General features: G+C 43.1%; 1 protein-coding gene across 1 annotated transcript in view; it reads left to right on the forward strand.

Moving 5' to 3' along the window:
- Positions 1-22,247, forward strand: part of LOC111954177 (A-kinase anchor protein 7) — a 51,339-nt gene extending 29,092 nt beyond the window's left edge. Inside the window, 3 exon segments of the mRNA XM_023973701.2 lie at positions 14,618-14,703; positions 17,544-17,579; positions 18,174-22,247. Coding sequence (XP_023829469.2) covers positions 14,618-14,703; positions 17,544-17,579; positions 18,174-18,379 — 328 coding nt within the window. The 3' untranslated portion in view covers positions 18,380-22,247.
- Positions 22,248-22,638: the final 391 nt, after the last annotated feature.

Genomic DNA, 22,638 nt, shown 5'->3' on the forward strand with positions numbered 1-22,638 from the left:
GCCGCACCAATGTGTCGGAGGAAACACCGTGTACCTGGCCCCCTTGGTTTAGCGCGCAGCGCGGCCGCACAGGAGTCGCTGGAGCACGATGAGACAAGGTATCCCTACCGGCCAAACCCTCCCTAACCGGAGACGCTATGCAATTGTGCGTCGCCCACGGACCTCCGGTCGCGGCCGGCTGCGACAGAGCCTGGGCGCGAACCCAGAGACTCTGGTGGCGCAGCTAGCACTGCGTTGCAGTGCCCTAGACCACTGCGCCACTCGGGAGGCCGAAGCTGGCCATTTTTAACAGTTCTAAAGATTGTCAGGATTTGGCCAGGATTGTTCCGGTTTTGGTCACTAGATTGCCCATTGGGCTTTTTTGACCCTTTTTGTTTTCCTTATTTCCAGTCATTATTTCACCTGTGCCTCGTTTCTTGTATGTATTTAAACCCTTAGTTTTCTCAGTTCTTTGCTCTGTGTTTGAATTGTAGCACCAGCCTGCTGTGAACTTTTGTTACTCCAGTTGGATTCTCTTGAGGTACTCTGTTTTTTGTTCTCGTTTATTTATTTATTTTTTGATTTTTTTTTGAGGTTTTTCCCTGCTGTACTTACCACTTTTGTGGATTTACCTTGTGACTTGGAGGATATACCTTTTTTCTCTTGGATTTACTCTTGACGTGTGTGATTTATATTTTTGCCTGAAGTATTTCCTTTTTACTTTATTAAAACACCGTCTCAAGTACTGCTGTGTCTGCCTCATCTTCTGGGTTCTGCCGACTATTAGTGTCTCAGTTAGCTAAGTGACTGTTCTCTCACCGGAGACCCGAGTTCGTAACCAGGTCCTGACAAAGATAGGATGTTCCCTCTGCTGCAGAACACATCAACTAGGATTTTGTGAGCTGGAAATTGCTGTAGCATGGTGGTGGTGTAGCGTAACAGTGTTGTTTTTGTAAATGTAGGAGGATCTCCAGTTAGGGTGTAGGAGTTTCTCAGTTAGGGGATGTAGGAGGATCTCCAGTTAGGGGATGTAAGAGGATTCCAGTTAGGGGATGTAGGAGGAATCTCAGTTGGGGATGTAGGAGGATCTCAGTTAGGGGATGTAGAGGATCTTTAGGTTAGAGGATCTCCAGTTAGGGTGTAGGAGGATCTCCAGTTAGGGGATGTAGGAGGATCTCCAGTTAGGGATGTGAGGGATCTCCAGTTAGGGGATGTAGGAGATTCAGTTAGGGGATGTAGGGGATCTCCAGTTAGGGGATGTGAGGAATCTCATTAGGGATGTAGGAGGATCTCCAGTTAGGGGATGTAGGAGGATCTCCAGTTAGGGATGTAGAGGATCTCAGTTAGGGGATGTAGGAGATCTCCAGTTAGGGGATGTAGAGGATCTCCAGTTAGGGATGTAGGAGGATCTCAGAGGGATTAGGAGGATCTCAGTTAGGGATGTAGAGGATCTCAGTTGGGATGGGAGGATCTCCAGTTAGGGGATGTAGAGGATCTCCAGTTAGGGGATGTAGAGGATCTCAGTTAGGGATTAGAGGATCTCCAGTTAGGGGATGTAGGAGGATCTCCAGTTAGGGATGTAAGAGGATTCCAGTTAGGGGATGTAGGAGGATCTCCGTTAGGGATGTAGAGGATTCCAGTTAGGGATGTAAGAGATCTCCAGTTAGGGGATGTAGGAGGATCTCCAGTTAGGGGATGTAGGAGGATCTCCAGTTGGGGATGTAAGAGGATCTCCAGTTAGGGGATGTAGGAGGATCTCCAGAGGGATGTAGGAGGATTCCAGTTAGGGGATGTAAGAGGATCTCCAGTTGGGGATGTAGGAGGATCTCCAGTTAGGGGATGTGAGGGTCTCCAGTTAGGGGATGTAGGAGGATCTCCAGTTAGGGATGTAGAGGATCTCCAGTTAGGGGATGTAGGAGGATCTCCAGTTAGGGGATGTAGAGGGATCTCCAGTTTAGGGGATGTAGGAGGATCTCCAGTTAGGGATTAGAGGGATCTCCGTTAGGGGATGTAGGAGGATCTCCAGTTAGGGGATGTAGAGGATTCCAGTTAGGGGATGTAGGAGGATCTCCAGTTAGGGGATGTAGGAGGATCTCCAGTTAGGGGATGTAGGAGGATCTCCAGTTAGGGATGTAGGAGGATCTCCGTTAGGGGATGTAGGAGGATCTCCAGTTAGGGGATCTAGGAGGATCTCCAGTTTAGGGGATGTTAGAGGATCTCAGGCAGGGGATGTAGAGGATCTCAGTTTGGATGTAGAGGATTCTGGGGATGTAGGAGGATCTCCAGTTTAGGGATGTGAAGGAGGATCTCCAGTTAGGGGATGGTAGAGGACTTCCAGTTAGGGGATGTAGGAGGATCTCCAGTTAGGGGATGTAGGAGGATCTCCAGTTAGGGGATGTAGGAGGATCTCCAGTTAGGGGTGCACATGCTCAATTCCTTCAGGCCTCATTGGTTAAAAGAGAGTGAATCGCATTTSAGCTGTCCTGCTGAACTATGTCTAGGAGATACAGGATGTTTTCATCGCGTGCAATAGGCCTATTGGACAGTCCTCTTGCTCAAGTTGGAGGCATCAGTACATTTGTTCAAATGAGCACTGTGAATGTATTGATATATTGTGGTAATATTTATTAATTTTGCTGCCTAAATCCTTTGCCTGGCATTTCAGACAGATTTGACTATACACTGTAAGTTGATATTTATATAGGCCCAAGTGTGTTTTAATGATAATTGCCTCGACTTTGAGTGGGTGTAAGTGTGTGTGGTATTTAGGCTTGGCCAGCTGATATTGTACCTTGGATGTTTGTCTTGGGTAGCAACTAGAAACATAATCTATGTTGTGTAGTGAGTAAGCCATGATGGATGGCACAGTGATGAATAACACTAGTCATATTTAGAAAGGTGATAGGAAGGGCCTTGTTATCTTTAGTGTGCATCTGCTTATGTGCCTTCAGAAAGTATTCATAACCCTTGACGTATTCCACATTCTGTTGTGTTCTAGGCCAAATTCTAAATTGATATTTGACAAGGTGAAAAACATGTTTTTGCAAATTGATTGAAAATGAAATACAGAAATATCTAATTTACATAAGTATTCACACCTGAGTCAATACTTTGTAAAATCACGTTTGGCAGTGATTTACAGCTGTGAGTTTTTCTGGGTAAGTCTCTAAGAGATTTCCACACCTGGATTGTGCAACATTTTCCCATTCTTTTCAAAATGATTCAAAGTCTGTCACATTGGTTGTTGATTGCTAGACCACCATTTTCAGGTCTTGCGATTTAGATTTGGCCTTGTGTTTTAGGTTGTTGTCCTGCTGAAAGGTGAATTAATCTCCTAGTGTCTAGTGGAAAGCAGACTGAACCAGGATTTCATCTCGGAATTTGCCTGTGCTTAGCTCCATTTAGTTTTTTTTATCCTGAAAAACTCTCCCCAGTCCTTATCGATTACAAACATACCCATCATGATGGCGCCAGAGGRGATGATTGACGTCTTATCGGCTATTAACCAACCATGCTATTGTTTTTTTTCGCGTGGTTTGTAACTTGTTTTGTACATAATGTTGCTGCTACCGTCTCTTATGACCGAAAAGAGCTGCGATTACTCACCGGACAGCTGATCGTCCTCGCAGTGGCCGACCACGTGTAACAACACCTGCACAGGATCGGTACATCCAGACATCACACCTGTGGGACAGGTACAAGATGGCAACAACAACTGCCAGAGTCACACAAGGAATGCACCCATTATTTATATCTCTACTTTGCACATTCTTCCACTGCAAATCAACCATTCCAGTGTTTTACTTGCTATATTGTATTTACATCGCCACCATGGCCTTTTTTTTTGCCTTTACCTCCCTTATCTCACCTCACTTGCTCACATTGTATATAGACTTATTCTTCTACTGTATTATTGACTATATGTTTGTTTTACTCCATGTGTAACTCTGTGTTGTTGTATGTGTCGAACTGCTTTGCTTTATCTTGGCCAGGTCGCAATTGTAAAGGAGAACGTGTTCTCAACTTGCCTACCTGGTTAAATAAAGGTGAAATAAATAAATTAAATAAATAAAATCCCTCCATCAGTGCTCAGACTGTCCGCAATACRCTGAGAGAGGCTGGACTGAGGGCTTGTAGGCCTGTTGTAAGGCAGGTCCTCACCAGACATCACCGGCAACAACGTCGCCTATGGGCACAAACCCACTGTCGCTGGACCAGACAAGACTGGCAAAAAGTGCTCTTCACTGACGAGTTGCGGTTTGGAGTTCCCACATATGCTGAACACTTGTTGGCTGCTTTTCCTTCACTCTGCGGTCTGACTTATCCCAAACCATCTCAATTTGGTTGGGGGATTGTGGAGGCCAGGTCATCTGATGCAGCACTCCACCACTCTCCTTCTTGGTCAAATAGCCCTTACACAGCCTGGACGTGTGTTGGGTCATTGTCCTKTTGAAAAACAAATGATAGTCCCACTAAGCCTGAACCAGATGGGATGGCGTATCGCTGCAGAATGCTGTGGTAACCATGCTGGTTAAGTGTGCCTTGAATTCTAAATATATCAGACAGTGTCACCAGCAAAGAATGCCCACACTATAACACCACCTCCTCAATGCTTTACGGTGGGAAATGMACATGCAGAGATCATCCGTTCACCCACACCGCGTCTCACAAAGACACTGCGGTTGGAACCACAAATCTCCAATTTGGACTCCAGACCAAAGGACAGATTTCCACTGGTCTAATGTCCATTGCTCGTGTTTCTTGGCCCACGCAAGTCTCTTCTTATTGGTTTCCATTAGTAGTGGTTTATTTGCAGCGATTKGACCATGAAGGCCTGATTCACGCAGTCTCCTCTGAACAGTTGATGTTGAGATGTGTCTGTTACTTGTTAAACTCTGAAGTGTTTATTTGGGCTGCAATTTCTGAGGCTGGTAACTCTAATGAACTTATCCTCTGCAGCAGAAGTAACTCGGGGTCTTCCATTCCTGTGGTCCTCATGAGAGCCAGTTTCATCACAGCTCTTGATGGTTTTTGCGACTGCACTTGAAGAACCTTTCAAAGTTCTTAATTTTCTGGATTTACTGACCTTCATGTCTTAAAGTAATGATGGACTGTCATTTCTCTTTGCTTATTTGAGCTGTTCTTGCCATAATATTGACTTGGTCTTTTACCAAATAGGGCTATGTTCTGTATACCTCCCCTACCTTGTCACAACACAACTGATTGGCTCAAACACATTAAGAAGGAAATAAAGTCCACAAATGAACTTTTAACAAGGCATACCTGTTAATTGAAATGCATTCCAGGTGACTACCTCATGAAGCTGGTTGTGAGAATGTCAAGCGTGTGCAAAGCTGTCATCAAGGCAAAGGGTGGCTATTTGAAGAATCTCAAATGTAGAATATATTTTGATTTGTTTAACACTTTTTTGGTTACTACATGATCCATATGTGTTATTTCATAGTTTTGATGTCTTCACTATTATTCTACAATGTAGAAAATAGTAAAAATAAAGAAACCCTTGAATGAGTATGTGTTCTTAAACTTTTGACCAGTAGTGTCAATATTTGGATGAGCAATGTCAGAGCGGCATAGACTAAGATACAGTATATACATATGAGATGAGTMATGCAAGATGTAAACATGATTAAAATGGCATTATTCACGTGACTAGTGATTTCAAGTCTATGTATATAGGCAGCAGCCTCTAATGTGCTAGTGATGACTATTTAACAGTCTGATGGCCTTGAGATCGACTGAAAAACAGCTTCTATCGGTCCCAGCTTTGATGCGCTTGTACTGACCTCGCCTTCTGGATGATAGCGGGGTGAACAGGTAGTGGCTCTGGTGGATGTTGTCCTTGATGATCTTTTTGGCCTTCCGGTGACATCAGGTGCTGTAGGTGTCCTGGAGGGCAAATAGTTTTTCCCCGGTGATGCCTTAGGGCAGACCGCACCACCCTTTGGAGAGCCTTGTGGTTGAGGGTGGTGCAGTTGACGTACCAGCAGTGATACAGCCCGACAGGATGCTCTCAATTCTGCATTTGTAAAAGTTTGTGGGTTTTAGGTGCCAAGCCAAATTTCTTCAGCCTCCTGAGGTTGAAGAAGCGCTGTTGCACCTTCTTCACCACACTGTCTGTGTGGGTGGACCATTTCAGTTTGTCAGTGATGTGTACGCCGAGGATCTTGAAGCTTTCCACCTTCTCAACTGCGGTCACGTCGATCTGGATAGGGGGGTGCTCCCGCTGCTGTTTCCTGAAGTCCACGATCATCTTTGTTTTGTTGACGTTGGGTGAGAGGTTATTTTCCTGGCACCACACTCCCAGGGTCCTCACCTCCTCCCGGTAGGCTGTCTCGTCGTTGTTGGTAATCAAGCCCACTACTGTTGCATTGTCTGCAACTGAGTTATGAAGGACCGTTGTATCTTTGTAGTGATTGGGTGTGTTGATACACCATCTAAGGTGTAATTAATAACTTTACCATGCTCAAAGGGATATTCAATGTCAGATTTTTTTATTTGGACTCCTCTACCAATAGTTGCCCTTTGCAAGGCATTGGAAAACCTCCCTGTTTTTTGTGGTTGACTGAGTTTTAAATTCGCTGCTCAACTGAAGGACCTTACAGATAATCGTATGTGTCGGGTACAGAGATGAGGTAGTCATTTAARAAATCGTGTTAAACACTGCACACAGATGGAGTTCATGACAACTTATGTGACTTGTTAAGCAAATTGTTACTCCTGAACTTATTTAGGCTTTCCTTAACAAAGGGGTTGAATAGTTATTGACTCAAGACACTTCAGCTTTTCATTTGTTTAAAATGACAAAGAAATTATTCCACTTTGACATTATAGGGTATTTTTTTTGTGTGTGTGTGTGTGTGTAGGCCAGTGACTAAAGTGTAAATTGAATACATTTTAAATTCAGGCTGTAACATAAAATTGTGAATACGAAGTAATTTCCATGTCCAAGGTAGGGCTGGGCTCCATGTCTGAGTCAGTAGATCAGGGCTCTCCAACCCTATTCCTGGAGAGCTACCCTCCTGTAGGTTTTCGCTCCTGAGTCAGTTTTATCAACCACCTAATTATTAGAATCAGCGTGCTAGATTAGGAACCTACAGGACGGTGGCTCTCCAGGAACAGGGTTGGCGAGCCCTGCACTAGAGACTCAGTGAAAGAGTTATCTGAAAAACAATATTAAGCTCTGTTCCTTTTAACTTTGCTCAGATTATGGGTTGGCAGTGTGGGCCGTGGAGGCAGCAGTATTGCTGGAAGGCGGTCTTATATTTTAGAGGGCTCATTCATGGTTACACAGTTATCTTATATTTGAGCGATGCCGCTGTGTCCATTTTGAAATATTCTGTTTATTAGGCCTATTTTATAATACCATGTAGTGTAGATTCAATTGCTTTAAAAATCTTTWTTTTTATCGCTGTTAGTTTAGTAAGCGTAGACCTGCTTCAGCAATCTTTGTTTATTCTTCTGGTTTTGAAGATTAAATAGCCCCTAGCCCAATTAAATAGGTCCTAGCCCAATTTTTGTTGCAGCCCTGGACAAACTCACCTGATTCAGCTCATTTGAGGGCTTGATGATATATATATWTTTTTTTCATAATAATAAAAAGCACTATATATACAAAGGTATGTGGACACCCCTTCAAATTAGTGGATTCAGCTATTTCAGTCACACCTGTTACTGACAGGTGTATAAAATCAAGCACACAGCCATGCAAACTCCATAGACAAACATTGCCAGTAAAATGGCCCGTACTGAAGAGCTCAGTGACTTTCAACTTGGCACCGTCATAGGATGCCACTTTTCCAACAAGTCAGTTTGTCAAATTTCTGCCCTGTTAGAGCTGCCCCGGTCAACTGTAAGTGCTGTTATTGTGAAGTGGAAATGTCTAGGAGCAACAATGGTTCAGCCGCGAAGTGGTAGGCCACACAAGCTCACAGAATGGGACCGCCGAATGCTGAAGCAAAGTCAGCACAAGAACTGTTCGTCAGGAGCTTCATGAAATGTGTTTCCATGGCCGAGCACCATTCACCATTCCCAATGCCAAGCGTCAGATGGAGTGGTGTAAAGCTCGCCACCATTGGACTCTGGAGCACATTTCACCATCATGACAGAATCTGCATTTCGTGTCTTGCTCAACACCCCAAATGCAAAGCATTTTCTTTGTTGACAGAATTTGATAGAATATCTTTAACTGAAAGGCTTTTGAGTATGTATCTATTGATGTTTTGTATGTACAATTTAAGACCTGCTTCCATGATTTTGGCTTGTCAAATATCTTCCCAATATGTTTGAAATATACCAATTTACTCTGCAATTCCATACAAATGTCAGAATTGGATACACAATGCTCTAAATCATTTATAGTTTTTTATAGTAGTACGGCACACAGTTAAGTTGTGCTTTCCTTTCTTCATCTTAACTTTCCATGTGACGGCTATAGCAGACACCAATTGAGAATATGTATGAATTGAACAATAATCCCCATAGGTTCTACACAATGTTCCAAAATCAAACTTTCCATCCTTGTCCACAATGTTATTTTGAAAATAAATGTGTTTTTCAATAAAAGATTGCCAACAAAGAGGTTGTCCATCAATTTCAATATTTGTGTTGTACCAAGTAAGACGCTGAAGAATTTCCCCAGGGTTTTCGGGTGGATAGAATTGGAAGTATAACCATGACTTTATTGCCTCCTGGAGGAATGGAGATACATTGCTAAAAATACTTATTTTATTTTGGTAGAGACATTTTTAAGTTGAAGAAAAGGGAAGTTAACTTACTGAAACCAAGTTTGGATTGGATTATAGTTTCTGTATCCAGAACGCCTTCAAGGTTGCAACCAGGGCCTTTAAATTAGTCAGTCTTAGTCCACCCTCTTAATTATTTATACATATGTTTTCTTAAAATTTTCTCTGGTTTATTGTTCCATATAAATGTACATATTTTCTGTTCATATTGTTTGAAAAAAGGATMTTGCGATGGGAGAGACATAAGATCATTGAATTGAGACAGCTAAATCATGTATTGATATTACTTTTCAGTGTATGGAAAGATGGTTGACAAAATATTAACCATGGAATGGCAATCTTTTTACATTTCGCTTCAAAATGTAGGTCGTTCATGCATTCAGGCATAATGTATTCCAAGAACATTTATTTACTGTCCCGTCTGTCCATGTAGTTGGCACACTACGTGGTAATACCAAGTTGGATTTTTGTTTTAAAGACCCCAGTCTAAATCTTTGGTGAGGGCACTTGTGGAGGCAGCCTGAGGACAGAGATGGAAGGTGGTATCCTCTGCATAGGTAGAAATCTTGGTCATAAAACCATACATGTCTAATCCTTTGATCTCTATTATTTGCCACCTTTTATAGCTAATATTTCAATTCCAATTAAAAATAGATAAGGCAAGAGAGGCTAACCCTGTCTCACTGCTCTTGACAGTTTTAAACTATCTGAAATGTACCTATTATTTATTATTTTGCTTGCAGAGTCCTGGTATAATATCTTTACCCTATTTATGAGGTACTCGCCAAAGTTAAAGTATTTCAGACATTCATACAAGAAGTCCCATCTGATCTTATCAAATGCCTTTTCAAAATCTGCAATAAATTTAAGGACCGGTTCATTTGCTTTATCATAATAATACATAATTTCAAGACGCATTCTGATACTGTCTCCTATGAATCTCCCTGCCAAGAAACCGTTTTGATCATGGCGGATTATATTTTGTATCACTTTTCTAACTTTTAAGGAAATACATTTTCGACATTATACAGTCGTCACAACCAAGTAACGTGATGGGTCTCCAGTTTTTCAGTTTAATTGGCTCTTTATATTGAACTTTTGCATGTTGCTTTAATAATGACATTTTTCCCTCGTGGTGGGTGCCGGATAGTAGGGGTTTCTGTAAAGAACATTTTATATACCTCAATTGGAATTCCATCAACCTGGTGACTTGCCTATTTTTGAATGATTCAATGTTATAAAGTAGTTCCTCCTCGATCAAACCTTGCTGCTCGTCAGTAAGTTTCGGGTGGGGGTGATTCTATATATAATCTCTGAGAATTCTCAGATTTTAGGGCTGTCTTCCTCTAAGGTGAACAGCTGTTTGAAATATTATATATATCATTGGGAGATGACAATGCCATTCTCTCTCAAATTCGTTTTGATATATTTTTCCTGGCAACATTTCTCTGCTGTAAATACATGTTCTATCCATGTGGCTCCAAACCTCTCTAGCTCTCTCTGTTTTCCACTGAGTAATTGTAATGTTGTAATTGAATCTTTAGAAGAATTGTCAATTAGTTGGTTTAGAGTGATCATTTAATCTGTTAAAAGCTTTTTTCTTGGCCAGAAACCTTTTCTTTCTCTTGATGATTAGTTGACAAGTCGAATCAGGTGTGCTTGTCCATGGCTACAACAAAAGGTGTACTGTTGGGGTTACTGGAGGACTGGCGTTGGGAAACTGCCCTAGCTCATCATGAACATCCAGTCATGTGTTTTTGTACCCTGTCATTTTTCTCCTGTTCCATTGAAGCACAGCGATTGGCACATTGTAGCACCACAATGGGATGGGGAGGGTTTAACAGTGTATGTGTGCCCATTTGGGTCTGTGTCCACGAGCGTGTGTGCCTAATTTTGCCTACACGTGTGTGTGAGTGAATCTGTGCATTTAGTGTGTTTTTAGAGTAGAAGCAGCTGTGTGATTACTGTTGTTGGGAGCTGGAAGACTGCCGGCCCTCTCAGCCAGCTGTGTGATTACTGTTGTTGGGAGCTGGAGACTGCCGGCCCTCTCAGCCAGCTGTGTGGTTACTGTTGTTGGGAGCTGGAGACTGCCGGCCCTCTCAGCCAGCTGTGTGGTTACTGTTGTTGGGAGCTGGAGACTGCTGGCCCTCTCAGCCAGCTGTGTGGTCACTGTTGTTGGGAGCTGGAGACTGCTGACCTCTCAGCCAGCTGTGTGGTTACTGTTGTTGGGAGCTGGAGACTGCCGGCCCTCTCAGCCAGCTGTGTGGTTACTGTTGTTGGGAGCTGGAGACTGCTGGCCCTCTCAGCCAGCTGTGTGGTTATTGTTGTTGGGAGCTGGAGACTGCTGGCCCTCTCAGCCAGCTGTGTGGTTACTGTTGTTGGGAGCTGGAGACTGCCGGCCCTCTCGCCAGCTGTGTGGTTACTGTTGTTGGGAGCTGGAGACTGCCGGCCCTCTCAGCCAGCTGTGTGGTTACTGTTGTTGGGAGCTGGAGACTGCTGGCCCTCTCAGCCAGCTGTGTGGTTACTGTTGTTGGGAGCTGGAGACTGCTGGCCTCTCAGCCAGCTGTGTGATTACTGTTGTTGGGAGCTGGAGACTGCTGTCCTCTCAGCCAGCTGTGTGGTTACTGTTGTTGGGAGCTGGAGACTGCCGGCCCTCTCAGCCAGCTGTGTGATTACTGTTGTTGGGAGCTGGAGACTGCTGGCCCTCTCAGCCAGCTGTGTGGTTACTGTTGTTGGGAGCTGGAGACTGCTGACCCTCTCAGCCAGCTGTGTGGTTACTGTTGTTGGGAGCTGGAGACTGCTGGCCCTCTCAGCCAGCTGTGTGGTTACTGTTGTTGGGAGCTGGAGACTGCCGGCCTCTCAGCCAGCTGTGTGGTTACTGTTGTTGGGAGCTGGAGACTGCTGGCCCTCTCAGCCAGCTGAGTGGTTACTGTTGTTGGGAGCTGGAGACTGCCGGCCCTCTCAGCCAGCTGAGGACAAATGCTGCCGTGTCTGTGGTCCATCAATGGCCTGTTAAAAATGCCATCACACATCCTTAACGGCCTGACTCAGGTTTAATCCAGCATCTACAAGGATCGGTCACAACTCATCACTCAGACAGCTGCTGGTCCTCCATAATAGATTGTCTCCAACTAAATCTCTTCCAATCACAGTTTAAGAGTACAGCATAGTCCCATCAATGACAATCACAGTTCGGAGGGACTTAGGCTCCCATATGCCAAGCAACAAAGCTTGCAGTCATGTGTGTGTAAAACAGTTTTGGTGCACGATTAAAAAGAGATACTATTTTTATTTCTCAACTGGTAATTGAAGCTCGCCTCCCATTCACCATTCAACTGCAGGCAACAGGCTATCAGTGTGTCACCCACCACTTTACAATGTGAGCTGAAGGCAGTATGCATTTTGAAAATATACTTAATGGTTTGAAATCTGAATGTTTTATTTCATATTATGAGGCATGTCTTACCTCGCTTCAAAGTAGCCTATAGGCTAAATCCTACCACGGAAACGGGAGGCAATTATTTTATAAAGACTTCATTGCTGGTGCGTGAATGTCGGGAAGCTTACAATGTATCCTACCGTACCATTCTGCGTGCCAGTTCTGATTTTCAAATGCGCATTTTCGTGGATGAGCTTAATTTCAATAATAACGTTTTCATTTTTCAAAATCATTGTCTGTGTGGTTAATCATAAACATATATTTTTTTTACTATTGCGAGATCACCAGCCTCTGCCGTTAGCACACATTGATACACCGTGATCCATTGGCGGCTAAAGAAAGTATCGCATGGAAATCATAGCCTGTAAACCAATGCAGGAGTAGGCCTATAACTTCCATTGCTCTTTCACGCTGAGGATTGGTGATTATCAAGGGGGAGATTGTTGGAAAGATTTTTCAAATTGCTTACTGTGAGGAACTATAGTTTTGAAATACACTGAGTGTACAAAACATTAGGCACACACACACACACACACACACACACACAATCCATGTCTCCTTCATCTACACTGATTGAAGTGGATTTAACAAGTGACATCATTAAGGGATCACAGCTTTCACCTCGATTCACCTGGTCTATATCATGGAAAGAGCAGGTGTTCTTAAGGTTTTGTACACTCACTGTATGTAATGGGTAATTGATAAAACATTTCTATTAAAGGGCGAACAATTCACACAGTGTAAGCGCACGAATTGGCAGAAGACAGCTGAGCCATTCTGGAGAGAGACTCACCTATATCTTCGCCAAACACCCCTCCCCTTGTTTCAACATTTTAAATTATACTTGAGACACGTTATCTTCAGACATATTTTAGATGCTTTTCACTGACGACCGCAACTCAATAATCAGCTTAGGCTTATTGCCACGCAGGCTTCCTGAATAGACATAGGCTTATTGCCACGCAGGCTTCCTGAATAGACATAGGCTATTGCCACGCAGGCTTCCTGAATAGCATAGGCTATTGCCCGCAGGCTTCCTGAATAGACATAGGCCTATTGCCACGCAGGCTTCCTGAATAGACATAGGCCTATTGCCACGCAGGCTTCCTGAATAGACATAGCCCTATTGCCACGCAGGCTTCCTGAATAGACAATAGGCCTATTTCCAACGCGTGCTGCCCAAATTGAGGGCTTCCCAAATAGTCATAGGCCTACAAGCTTGCGATTTGAAACAATCAACAGCAATTTTTTAAATGAAGGTAATGATCCTCAATTCCTCTGTGGCTGTGTCAGGCTTTCTGGTGAAGTATTTTGAATGATTTTATTTATTTCTGTATAGACAGGATTCATTATATACACTACCATTCAAAAGTTTGGGGTCACTTAGAAATGTCCCTGTTTTTGAAAGAAAATCAAAAAAAATTGTCCATTAAAATAACATAAAATTGATCAAAAATACAGTGTAGACATTGTTAATGTTGTAAATGACTAATGTAGCTGGAAACCCGCAGATTTTTTTATGGAATATCTACATAGGCGTACAGAGGCCAATTATCAGCAACCATCACTCCTGTGTTCCAATGSCATGTTGTGTTAGCTAATCCAAGTTGATCATTTTAAAAGGCTAATTGATCATTAGAAAACCCTTTTGCAATTATGTTAGCACAGCTGAAAACTGTTGTCTGATTAAAGAAGCAATAAAATTGACCTTCTTTAGACTAGTTGAGTATCTGGAGCACCAGCATTTGTGTGTTCAATTACAGGCTCAGATTAAAATCTCTGTTAGGAACTTGAAAGAGGGGGAGTCTAAAGATGCAACAACTAGGATGGGTTACTAATATGACTGGAATTGTGCCTTTGGCTCTGGATAACGAAAGAAAGTTGATATGAAAACCAATAGAACAGGAGCGAAATGGCATAGGGGTGGGTCCAATAGGGAAGTACATGGAAATACATTTGCCAAATGTACACTACCGTTCAAAAGTTTGGGGTCACTTAGAAGTGTCCTTGTTTTTACGGAACCGCTATCAGGTGTGCTGTTTAGAATAGTGATTTACAGCAAATTGCATTTTGGCAAATGTTTGAAAATGATGTTTTATTGGCTGCTTCATTACAGGAGTTGCATGTTCTGTTAAGAAGCATTACCATAATCTAAGTATGATTTCTGTTATTCTGAGCACCGTGGGTGGATGCCCTAATGGGTTACTCATCCAATGCATATGGGTCCGGTAAATTTCTCAAATTGCCAGTAAATTAAAATCTTCCCGGTCACGTTGTCCGGACTCTCACACCCCTCCCCTCTTCATCACAGAGCGAGAGCAGCATTCAGCCTCTCGTTTACACCCTCATTCACTCACTCCATCTCAGGCGGTGTGGAAGCTGTGCTGGATTTTACCACTCATCCGTTTGCAACGGAATAGAGTAGGGAGTGATAGAGAGGGGAAAAGAGATATAGGGAGCGGAGAGGATCGGCCATGGGGCAGTTGTGTTGCTTTCCCTTCTCCCGAGCGGAGGAGAAGATCAGTAAGTGTGTGTGTGTCTGTCTTATGGTTTGCATGTGGCTGGGACTCTAAATCAGATCTATAGGAGAAATAAAGGGGCTTATAATTGTATTGTGTGTGTGTGTGTGTGTGTGTGTGTGTGTGTGTGTGTGTCCATAATTATGTTTGTATTGTGTGTGTGGGTAAGTATGTGATTTTGTGTGCGTGTGTACTTGTATTTGCACTTTAGGTCTCATCTTGGCGTTGCGGAGGAGTTTACAGTCCAACACCGTGCACATGCCATAAATGTGCGTGCTCCTGTCTCTGTAATTAGTGTGTAGATGTGGACTTGGGGCTGTCTGTCAAAGTGACAGTTTCTCTTTCTAGAGCTGCTGTGCGTTAACAGCCTCTCCAACAATGGACATTGCAGCACTCTCAGCACTGGCAGCTCCCATGCTGCCAACCAATTCATTTTTCATTCCTCAAGACATTTTTATGAGTTGGTCCAAAGGTCTGGCCAGTCTGGCAAAGCTAGGTTAAATTGGGATGTATTTTTTTGATTTGGCAGGATTTTCTGTCTGCATTCTTTCTCTGTCTCCAACTCTATGCAGCCCTTTCTCTCTGAAACACTGCAGTCAGAGAGATTGCCTTGTTCTGAGAGCCTGTTTGCCCTACTTCTAGCTAGGGGGTGAGGGGGAGTGAGAGAGGGAAAATAGAGGGATGGCGAAGGGAATGAGAGGGGTGAATAGGTTTGTTGTAAGAGGTCAGATGCTTGTTGGGTGATGACTGACGTCGCCACCCCTCGTGAGCACAGCTGGGTGCGAGAAGCGTGTGCTCGTTTGGCCGCTGGCTGGCCGTGTGAATACTGTATTTTCCATGGAAAAAGGGGCTGTCTTTTGTTCCACCAGCACAAACTGTGAGCCCAGAGCCTCTGACAACCCCGACAGGGCTACATAATGGCTTTGGGATTTTAAAAGGCAGCATGGCGGAGAGGGGTGGGGTGGTGGTAAGAGGGGGGGATTGTACCCAGCTAGAGCTGATCGGTATGCCTGTCCTTCACAGTGCAGTTAACAGCCACTGGAGGAGAAAAGATGGGGGAATGACTCAGAACAAAGACACACACACAGAAAATCAGTGCTAGTTGCCTTATTTGTATCTGTGATACAATTCTCATTTCAGTGTGTTCTACGCTGCATCCATATTGTGAGAGAAACCTTGATTGGTTTCTTGCTATGGCCTAATGGCATTGTTGTCCTGCTTGTTGCTGCCTGTCTGCACTCCTCTCTGTCTGTCTTTCTGCTTGCTTTTATGTAGCCACTGTGCCCTGGGAAAGAGGGCACTCCTTTTCTCTCTTGCCATTTGTTCTTTACGCCGTCTCATACTGGATGTTTTATTATTATTTAATTTTTTTCACCTTTATTTAACCAGGTAGGCTAGTTGAGAACAAGTTCTCATTTACAACTGCGACCTGGCCAAGATAAAGCAAAGCATGTCTCTCTATCACACACATAGCCTTTGCTAACCTCGTTAGGACAGATTGGAGCTGAGACCCAATGACAACCTTGTCAGGCCACCAGGCCCCCTTTCGCCTCATTTCCCTCAGATGACCTGGTGGTTTAGGAGGAACTCTCCTCTCAGGATCTCTCTAATGGAGCTGCCCTTTCCTCAGGAAATACCTCCAGGCAGGCTCCACCGCACAGCTCCCCCTCCCAGGGATGGAGGAAAACAACTTACATTTCTGGCATTTCTAATGAAATGTCTGGCCACAAGAGTGGAGGAGAGAGGGCAACAGAGAGACAGACTGAGTGAGTGGTGTTCGATACCTGCATAGTTCAATACTCTCAAACTCATTCTAATGCTATCGCCATGATTACAAGCCTAGCCGAGACTGGGTTTGGGCTTCCCTCGTCTCAGTCCAAATGAAAAGGTGAACCACTTCTCTCTCTGATACGCCCTGCTGGCCAGCTCTGGTCAGCCTTATCTCTTACACTATTGTGGGTGATGATGGAGCATTTACTGCTCTCATAAGGTTGTGCAGCAGCTAATGGAATATAGTTTAGCCTCTCAGGCTGCTCAATATTCTAGCTAGAGTGGAAGAGAAAAAGTCTGTAGTCTACGATGTTCAGGTTTGGTGTCAGTCAACGCAAAGCTGTCTCCTCTAGGTGTGATGTATGCATACCTAGAAATAGAATGACTAGTATATAGTTCTATGGATGTATGCATACCTAGAAATACAATGACTAGCATAGAGTTCAATGGATGTATGCACAACCTTATATGTATTGTACACTGTGTCTCTGTTCTGAGGACTTCCATGGTTCAAAGTGCACTCTCCTGCCTTGATTGAGTTATGTTTTTCTTCATGCTTCTGATAACTAACTTCTCCACATGTCACTCATATAACGGTGCACTCTTTATTCTAATCTTCACACTGTAGGTTAAAAAAAGGTAATTACTTTGCAGTCTAAAGAAAGCTAATTATTTATCCACCTTTGCTGTAAGTATTTAATAAAATGTCTTTGGAGATTGAGACTCATCCCTAAGAGAAAATAATACACTTAATCTGTCTTAATCTGACTACTTGATTCTGTAACACAGTGGTCCTCTGAGTACAAGACCATAAAACACCACATAAATCAAATGTGTGAAGTATTATGAGTACTTTTGAAGTACTATTTCAAAATGAGTGTTGACATTTATCAAGCTCAAATCATTCAGTACTACAATCAAGGTATGCTCTGTCAATCAATCAAAATATGTATGGCCAATCCAAAAAATGAATAGGCTAATTGACACACAAACTCCTCTGATTGTGAGAAATGGAGTCTGATTTGAGTTGAGAAGTGCTATTCTGTTGCTAAATGGCTATTGTTTGTCTTGCAGATCTTTTTCAGAGCGGGCCTTGGGCTGCTCGGACAAGTACGTGCCTCTCTGTCTCTCAGTGGGCTCTCTGAGGCCCAAAGCACCATTTCATTTAATGCACTGTATTCTCCCTGACTCCCTCCCTTGACTCACAAACACTACTGGAGCAACAGCATGAAAGATTGATAGCAGTGTTTGTCCTGCTTTAGTCTCAGCTAGCTTCTCAGTGTTCTCCCTGTCAATACCCAATCCCCTGTCAATCTAATGCACAATCCCAACTCTAACACACTGGCAGACTGTCACTGATACAATAGCTAACAAGAGAACATTACTGCAGGGACTGAATATCTCATGCAACTATAGCCACAGTAAATTCACAGATTCCCTTAATAACAGGTCACTTAATTTCTCAAATGTACTTCCCAGTCTCTTTGTGAATGTGCTTTGATACTGTATGATCTTACCATCACTACTAACTGATTAACTTTGAGCCTTGAAGAGCTTTTAACCAAGGGGCTCTTGTTGTGTTGACAGAAGTTGACACTGAGCTGGAATAGAGCAAGGGTAATATAGCCTAGAGCTGCTAGGCTGCATGGTGTGAGTAGTAACAGGGTAGTGACGCTAGCTGTTATGGTGTCGTTGGTTGTATAGGTGTCAAGAGGGGTCCGGAGCCTGACGATGAGGAGCTTGTGAGCCTGAGTAAGAGGCTGGTGGAAGACGCCGTGCTGCTGGCCGTGCAGCAGTTCATGGACGAGACTCAACACAACGGGGCCGCGTCATCCGACCCGGCGCGGCCCTCAGACAACCTCAACACTAACGCTGTCAAAACAACCGACACCTGTGCCAGCAGCAAGTGACCCCAGCCAATTCCCCCAGGCAGCACTGGACACTAACCAGTCAGGCAGGAACTCAGGCAGTCAGCCAGCCAGCCAACCGGCCCAGGAGCCAATGGGCAGTACTGTTACTGGATCAAGCCCAGTTGAGGTGTTTTACTAGAGAAGGAAGAAAGGTTTTGGGGGCAAAACTCTGGATTGAGTGTGAACTCCATATGCAGTTTTTTGTGTACTTGATTTTGTGTACCTGATTGTCACCAATGCTCAAGGCAGCCTCGCGCCACACAAGCTCTCCTGTCATGTCTGTCAGTCCATCTGTCTAGTGTGGACCTTTGTTCATTCTTGATTTATCTATGCCCTGAGAAAAAGAGTTGGCCTTCTGAAGGAAATCTCTGTTCTGATTAATTTGCTACGTGAGGTGTGGGTCGTTCCAACGCTCAGAGTGGAGCTGACATGTCACGACACACACTACAGACTGATCTTGGTTAGGTTAGGCTGTACCTCGGCCCTCCACAAGGTGCAGTCAGTACAAAGACATTCACCGTCTTTCTACTAAGCTAAAACAAAACAGCACAACAAAAGGAACTGCAACTCAAAAACCTGAGACCAGGGGAAATGAGCTCATCTATGCAGTTGGAGAATATGCTGTGACCTATGTTTACATGATCCTGTCTCATCTGTGCTGTATGTGGCTAAAACTTGAAAAGGTAAATGAAGAGTGGGTCCCATGTGCTACCTGTGGTAAAATATGCATTTTAAAATATGACAAAAAGGTTGACCTACCAGCAATGAGGATCATGTTAGGTTCGTGTTTGTTTGTTTGTCCCCTGTAGGAGGGGCTGGTGATGCAGCAGGCCTGGTTAGGAAGGCCCAGTGCACACACAACCAGTCTCTGTCTCAGAAACTACAGGACATAAAGGAGCATCTATCCCAGCTGGCTGTCCGAGCTAGCATCCGCCGGGAGATCTCTGGCACCTGACTGACTGAACACTCCCAGCTCCCACCAGCAGTGCGGAGACAGCACCAAGGAACTACAGATACTGTAGTAGGCTAGTGTCCTACACACAGTAGATAGATACAGTGCGTTCGGAAAGTATTCAGACCCCTTGACTTTTTCCATATTTTGTTAAGTTACAGCCTTATTCTAAAATGGATTGAATGTTTCTTTTCCTTCATCAATCTACACACAATACCCCATAATGATAAAGCAAAAACTGATTTTAAAAACTTTTTGCAATTTTATAAAGAATTATAATAACTGAAATATTATATTTACATTAGTATTCAGACCCTTTACTCAGTACTTTGTTGAAGCACCTTTGGCAGTGATTACAGCATCGAATCTTCTTGGGTATGACGCTACAAGCTTGGCATGCCTGTATTTAGGGAKTTTCTCCCATTCTTCTTTGCATATCCTCTCAAGCTCTGTCAGGTTGGATGGGGAGTGTCGCTGCACAGCTATTTTCAGGTCTCTCCAGAGACGTTAGATCGGGTTCAAGTCCGGGCTCTGGCTGGGCCACTCAAGGACATTCAGAGACTTGTCCCGAAGCCACTCCTGCATTGTCTTGGCTGTGTGCTTAGGGTCATTGTCCTGTTGGAAGAAGAACCTTCACCCCAGTCTGAGGTCCTGAGCGCTCTGGAGCAGGTTTTCATCAAGGTTTTCATCAACTTTACCTCGTTCATCTTTTCCTCGATCCTGACTAGTCTACCAGTCCTTGCCGCTGAAAAACATCCCCACAGCATGATGCTGCCACAACCATGCTTCGCCGTAGGGATGGTGCCATGCAAGTCCTTTCTCCCCTGATTGCTCAGTTTGGTCGGGTGGCCAGCTCTAGGAARAGTTTTGGTGGTTCCAAACCTCTTCCATTTAAGAATGGTCCATCATGGTCCATCATCACTGTGTTCTGTGATCGGCCACTGTGTTCCTGGGGACCTTCAATGCTGCAGAAATGTTCTGGTACCCTTCCCCAGATCAATGCCTCGACACAATCCTGTCTCGGAGCTCTACGGACAATTCCTTTGACTTCAGGGCTTGGTTTTTGCTCTGACATGCACTGTCAACTGTGAGACCTTATATAGACAGGTGTGTACCTTTCCAAATCATGTCCAATCAATTTAATTTTACTTTAGTTTGGTGAATCTTTTTACTGTAAATAAAGTATTTCTGTTTTATATTTAATACATTTGCAAACATTTCTAAAAATGTGTTTTCGCTTTGTCATTATGGGGTATTCTGTGTAGATTGAGAAAATATTAATTTAATCTATTTTAGAATAAGGCTGTAACAAAATGTGGGAAAAGGGAAGGGGTCTGAATACTTTTCTAATGCACTGTACCACAGAACAAACACAACAGGAAGTACACACATTTTTCCATGATTCATTTTATATATTTTTTAAGAAAATGTTTAATTTTGAAAAGAGTAGAAAGAAACTAGTTGGGGGAAAAAAGCACATAGTGAAATTCAGTTTGTATTTTTTTTTTCATGCTTTTAGCACTATGCATAAAATACCACTTCCAAGTGGCTTTAATAAAGACAGAGGCTCTTCACTGAGGCTTGTGTTTTATGTTTTTGTTTATCTTTTGCATAATTTCACCAGAATCTTAATATATGCTTTGTGTCACAGATGTGTCATGGGATGCTACAACATTGTCTGCTGCCTTGCTCATGGTCTCAACAGTCGAGATGTTGTTCTGTGTACCAGGTGTGCTGGATGTCAACTACTGTTTGTGTTTCATGTCTAGCCACAATGAACAATACAAAAATCATGATATGAAGATTGATTTAACAGAGTTTGTTTCCCATGTGGTTCAGTGAATCTGAAGCCATGGGGATGTGGGTTTTAGATTATTTGTTTTTATTTAACCAGGACAAGACCCTTGAAGTTAGAAACCACTTTCTCAAGGGGGACCTGGGATCTATGGTGTCTATTTTGGGCGATGGGAAGGTTAAAGGCAAAGATCTCTACTCTTAGGTGTTGTGATGGAGAGCCTTGTGTAATGCACACTGCACCCTTATATTGGGATTTCCTCGAAACAGATGGGTCAGTGACTTCTTCTTGTATTTTTAAAGCATCTGCCTCAAGCTGTGTTTTTCAGTTTTTTACTCATATGCTTCTATTTTTGGTCTCCGCCCTCAAAGCTCCCGTTCGCCTCAGCTCTGGATCCATCTGCCAAAGCAGGACGAAAAGACAAAGGAGTGCACAGCGTGAGCGGATAAGGATTGGCAGGCTGTGGGCTGAAACTATACTTATCATTTTATGAATCTCTGGTGCTGCCTGCTCCGATCGATACACGCTCCCTGCCAGAGCCACTACATGCTTAAATAAAAAGAGGCTATCTAGTACCTAAATGGGTTCTTCGGCTGTACCCATAGGGTTTTACATGGAACCCAAAAGGGTTCTACCTGGGGAAAAAAAGCTTCTACTTGGAACCAAAAACAGTTATCCTATGGGGACAGCCGAAGAACCCTTTAGGAACCCTTTTTTTAAGAGTGTAGTCTTCTCTTCAGACCAGTCTTTATCGTCATAAACTCCCCTCTACTCAATAGCTCTCAGTATGATATGATCACTGCGTTGAAGCCATTGGGTTGTTCTTGAATTGTGGAGGTATTTTCATCCCTTGGCTTTGTAATCRTAAAAATGTAAAGACAATTACACATCATACATGTTTTTGTTTATATTTTACGCTGTTTATCAATGATAAAACATAATACATAAAACATAAGTCCTTTATACTGCAAAACTATGTTAATGCAAATTGTCTTGTGTAGAGTTGTTGTGAAATGTTTTGGGGATTTAGAGAGAGATCTATTATTTAGAATTCTAGAAAGTGAACAAAAGTATTTAATATATTGTATAGATCAATAAAAACAAAAGGCTATTAAAATACCTATTTTCGGCTAGTATAATGTCTGTCCCTCAGTTTTATGTAATTGGTGTTACCATCTTGAAAATCACAACAATTCTCTCCAGTGGAAAACTATCAGGGGAGGGGTCTATATTAAAGAAAATTGTTAGCTAATCACACCCTTTTAATGGCATAGTTTCCATTGATAATTGTGTTTAAAACACAAGTGTCACTTGATTTTAATTTAAATGAAGGAAAATAACATTATCTAAATGATCTGATTAATCATTTTGTGCAAAGGATTTTTAAAGGCTTAATCACCTTAGATTTGACCATCTGTGGGCTCCATTTAAGAAAATCCTCAACTTAAAATGTCTCATGTTACTACTGATACTAGTGACACAATGTTAAAAAAAAACATGTTAAGTCATTAA

Source organism: Salvelinus sp. IW2-2015, linkage group LG28 (assembly GCF_002910315.2).
Source record: "Salvelinus sp. IW2-2015 linkage group LG28, ASM291031v2, whole genome shotgun sequence".
In the NCBI taxonomy this organism is placed as follows: domain Eukaryota; kingdom Metazoa; phylum Chordata; class Actinopteri; order Salmoniformes; family Salmonidae; genus Salvelinus; species Salvelinus sp. IW2-2015.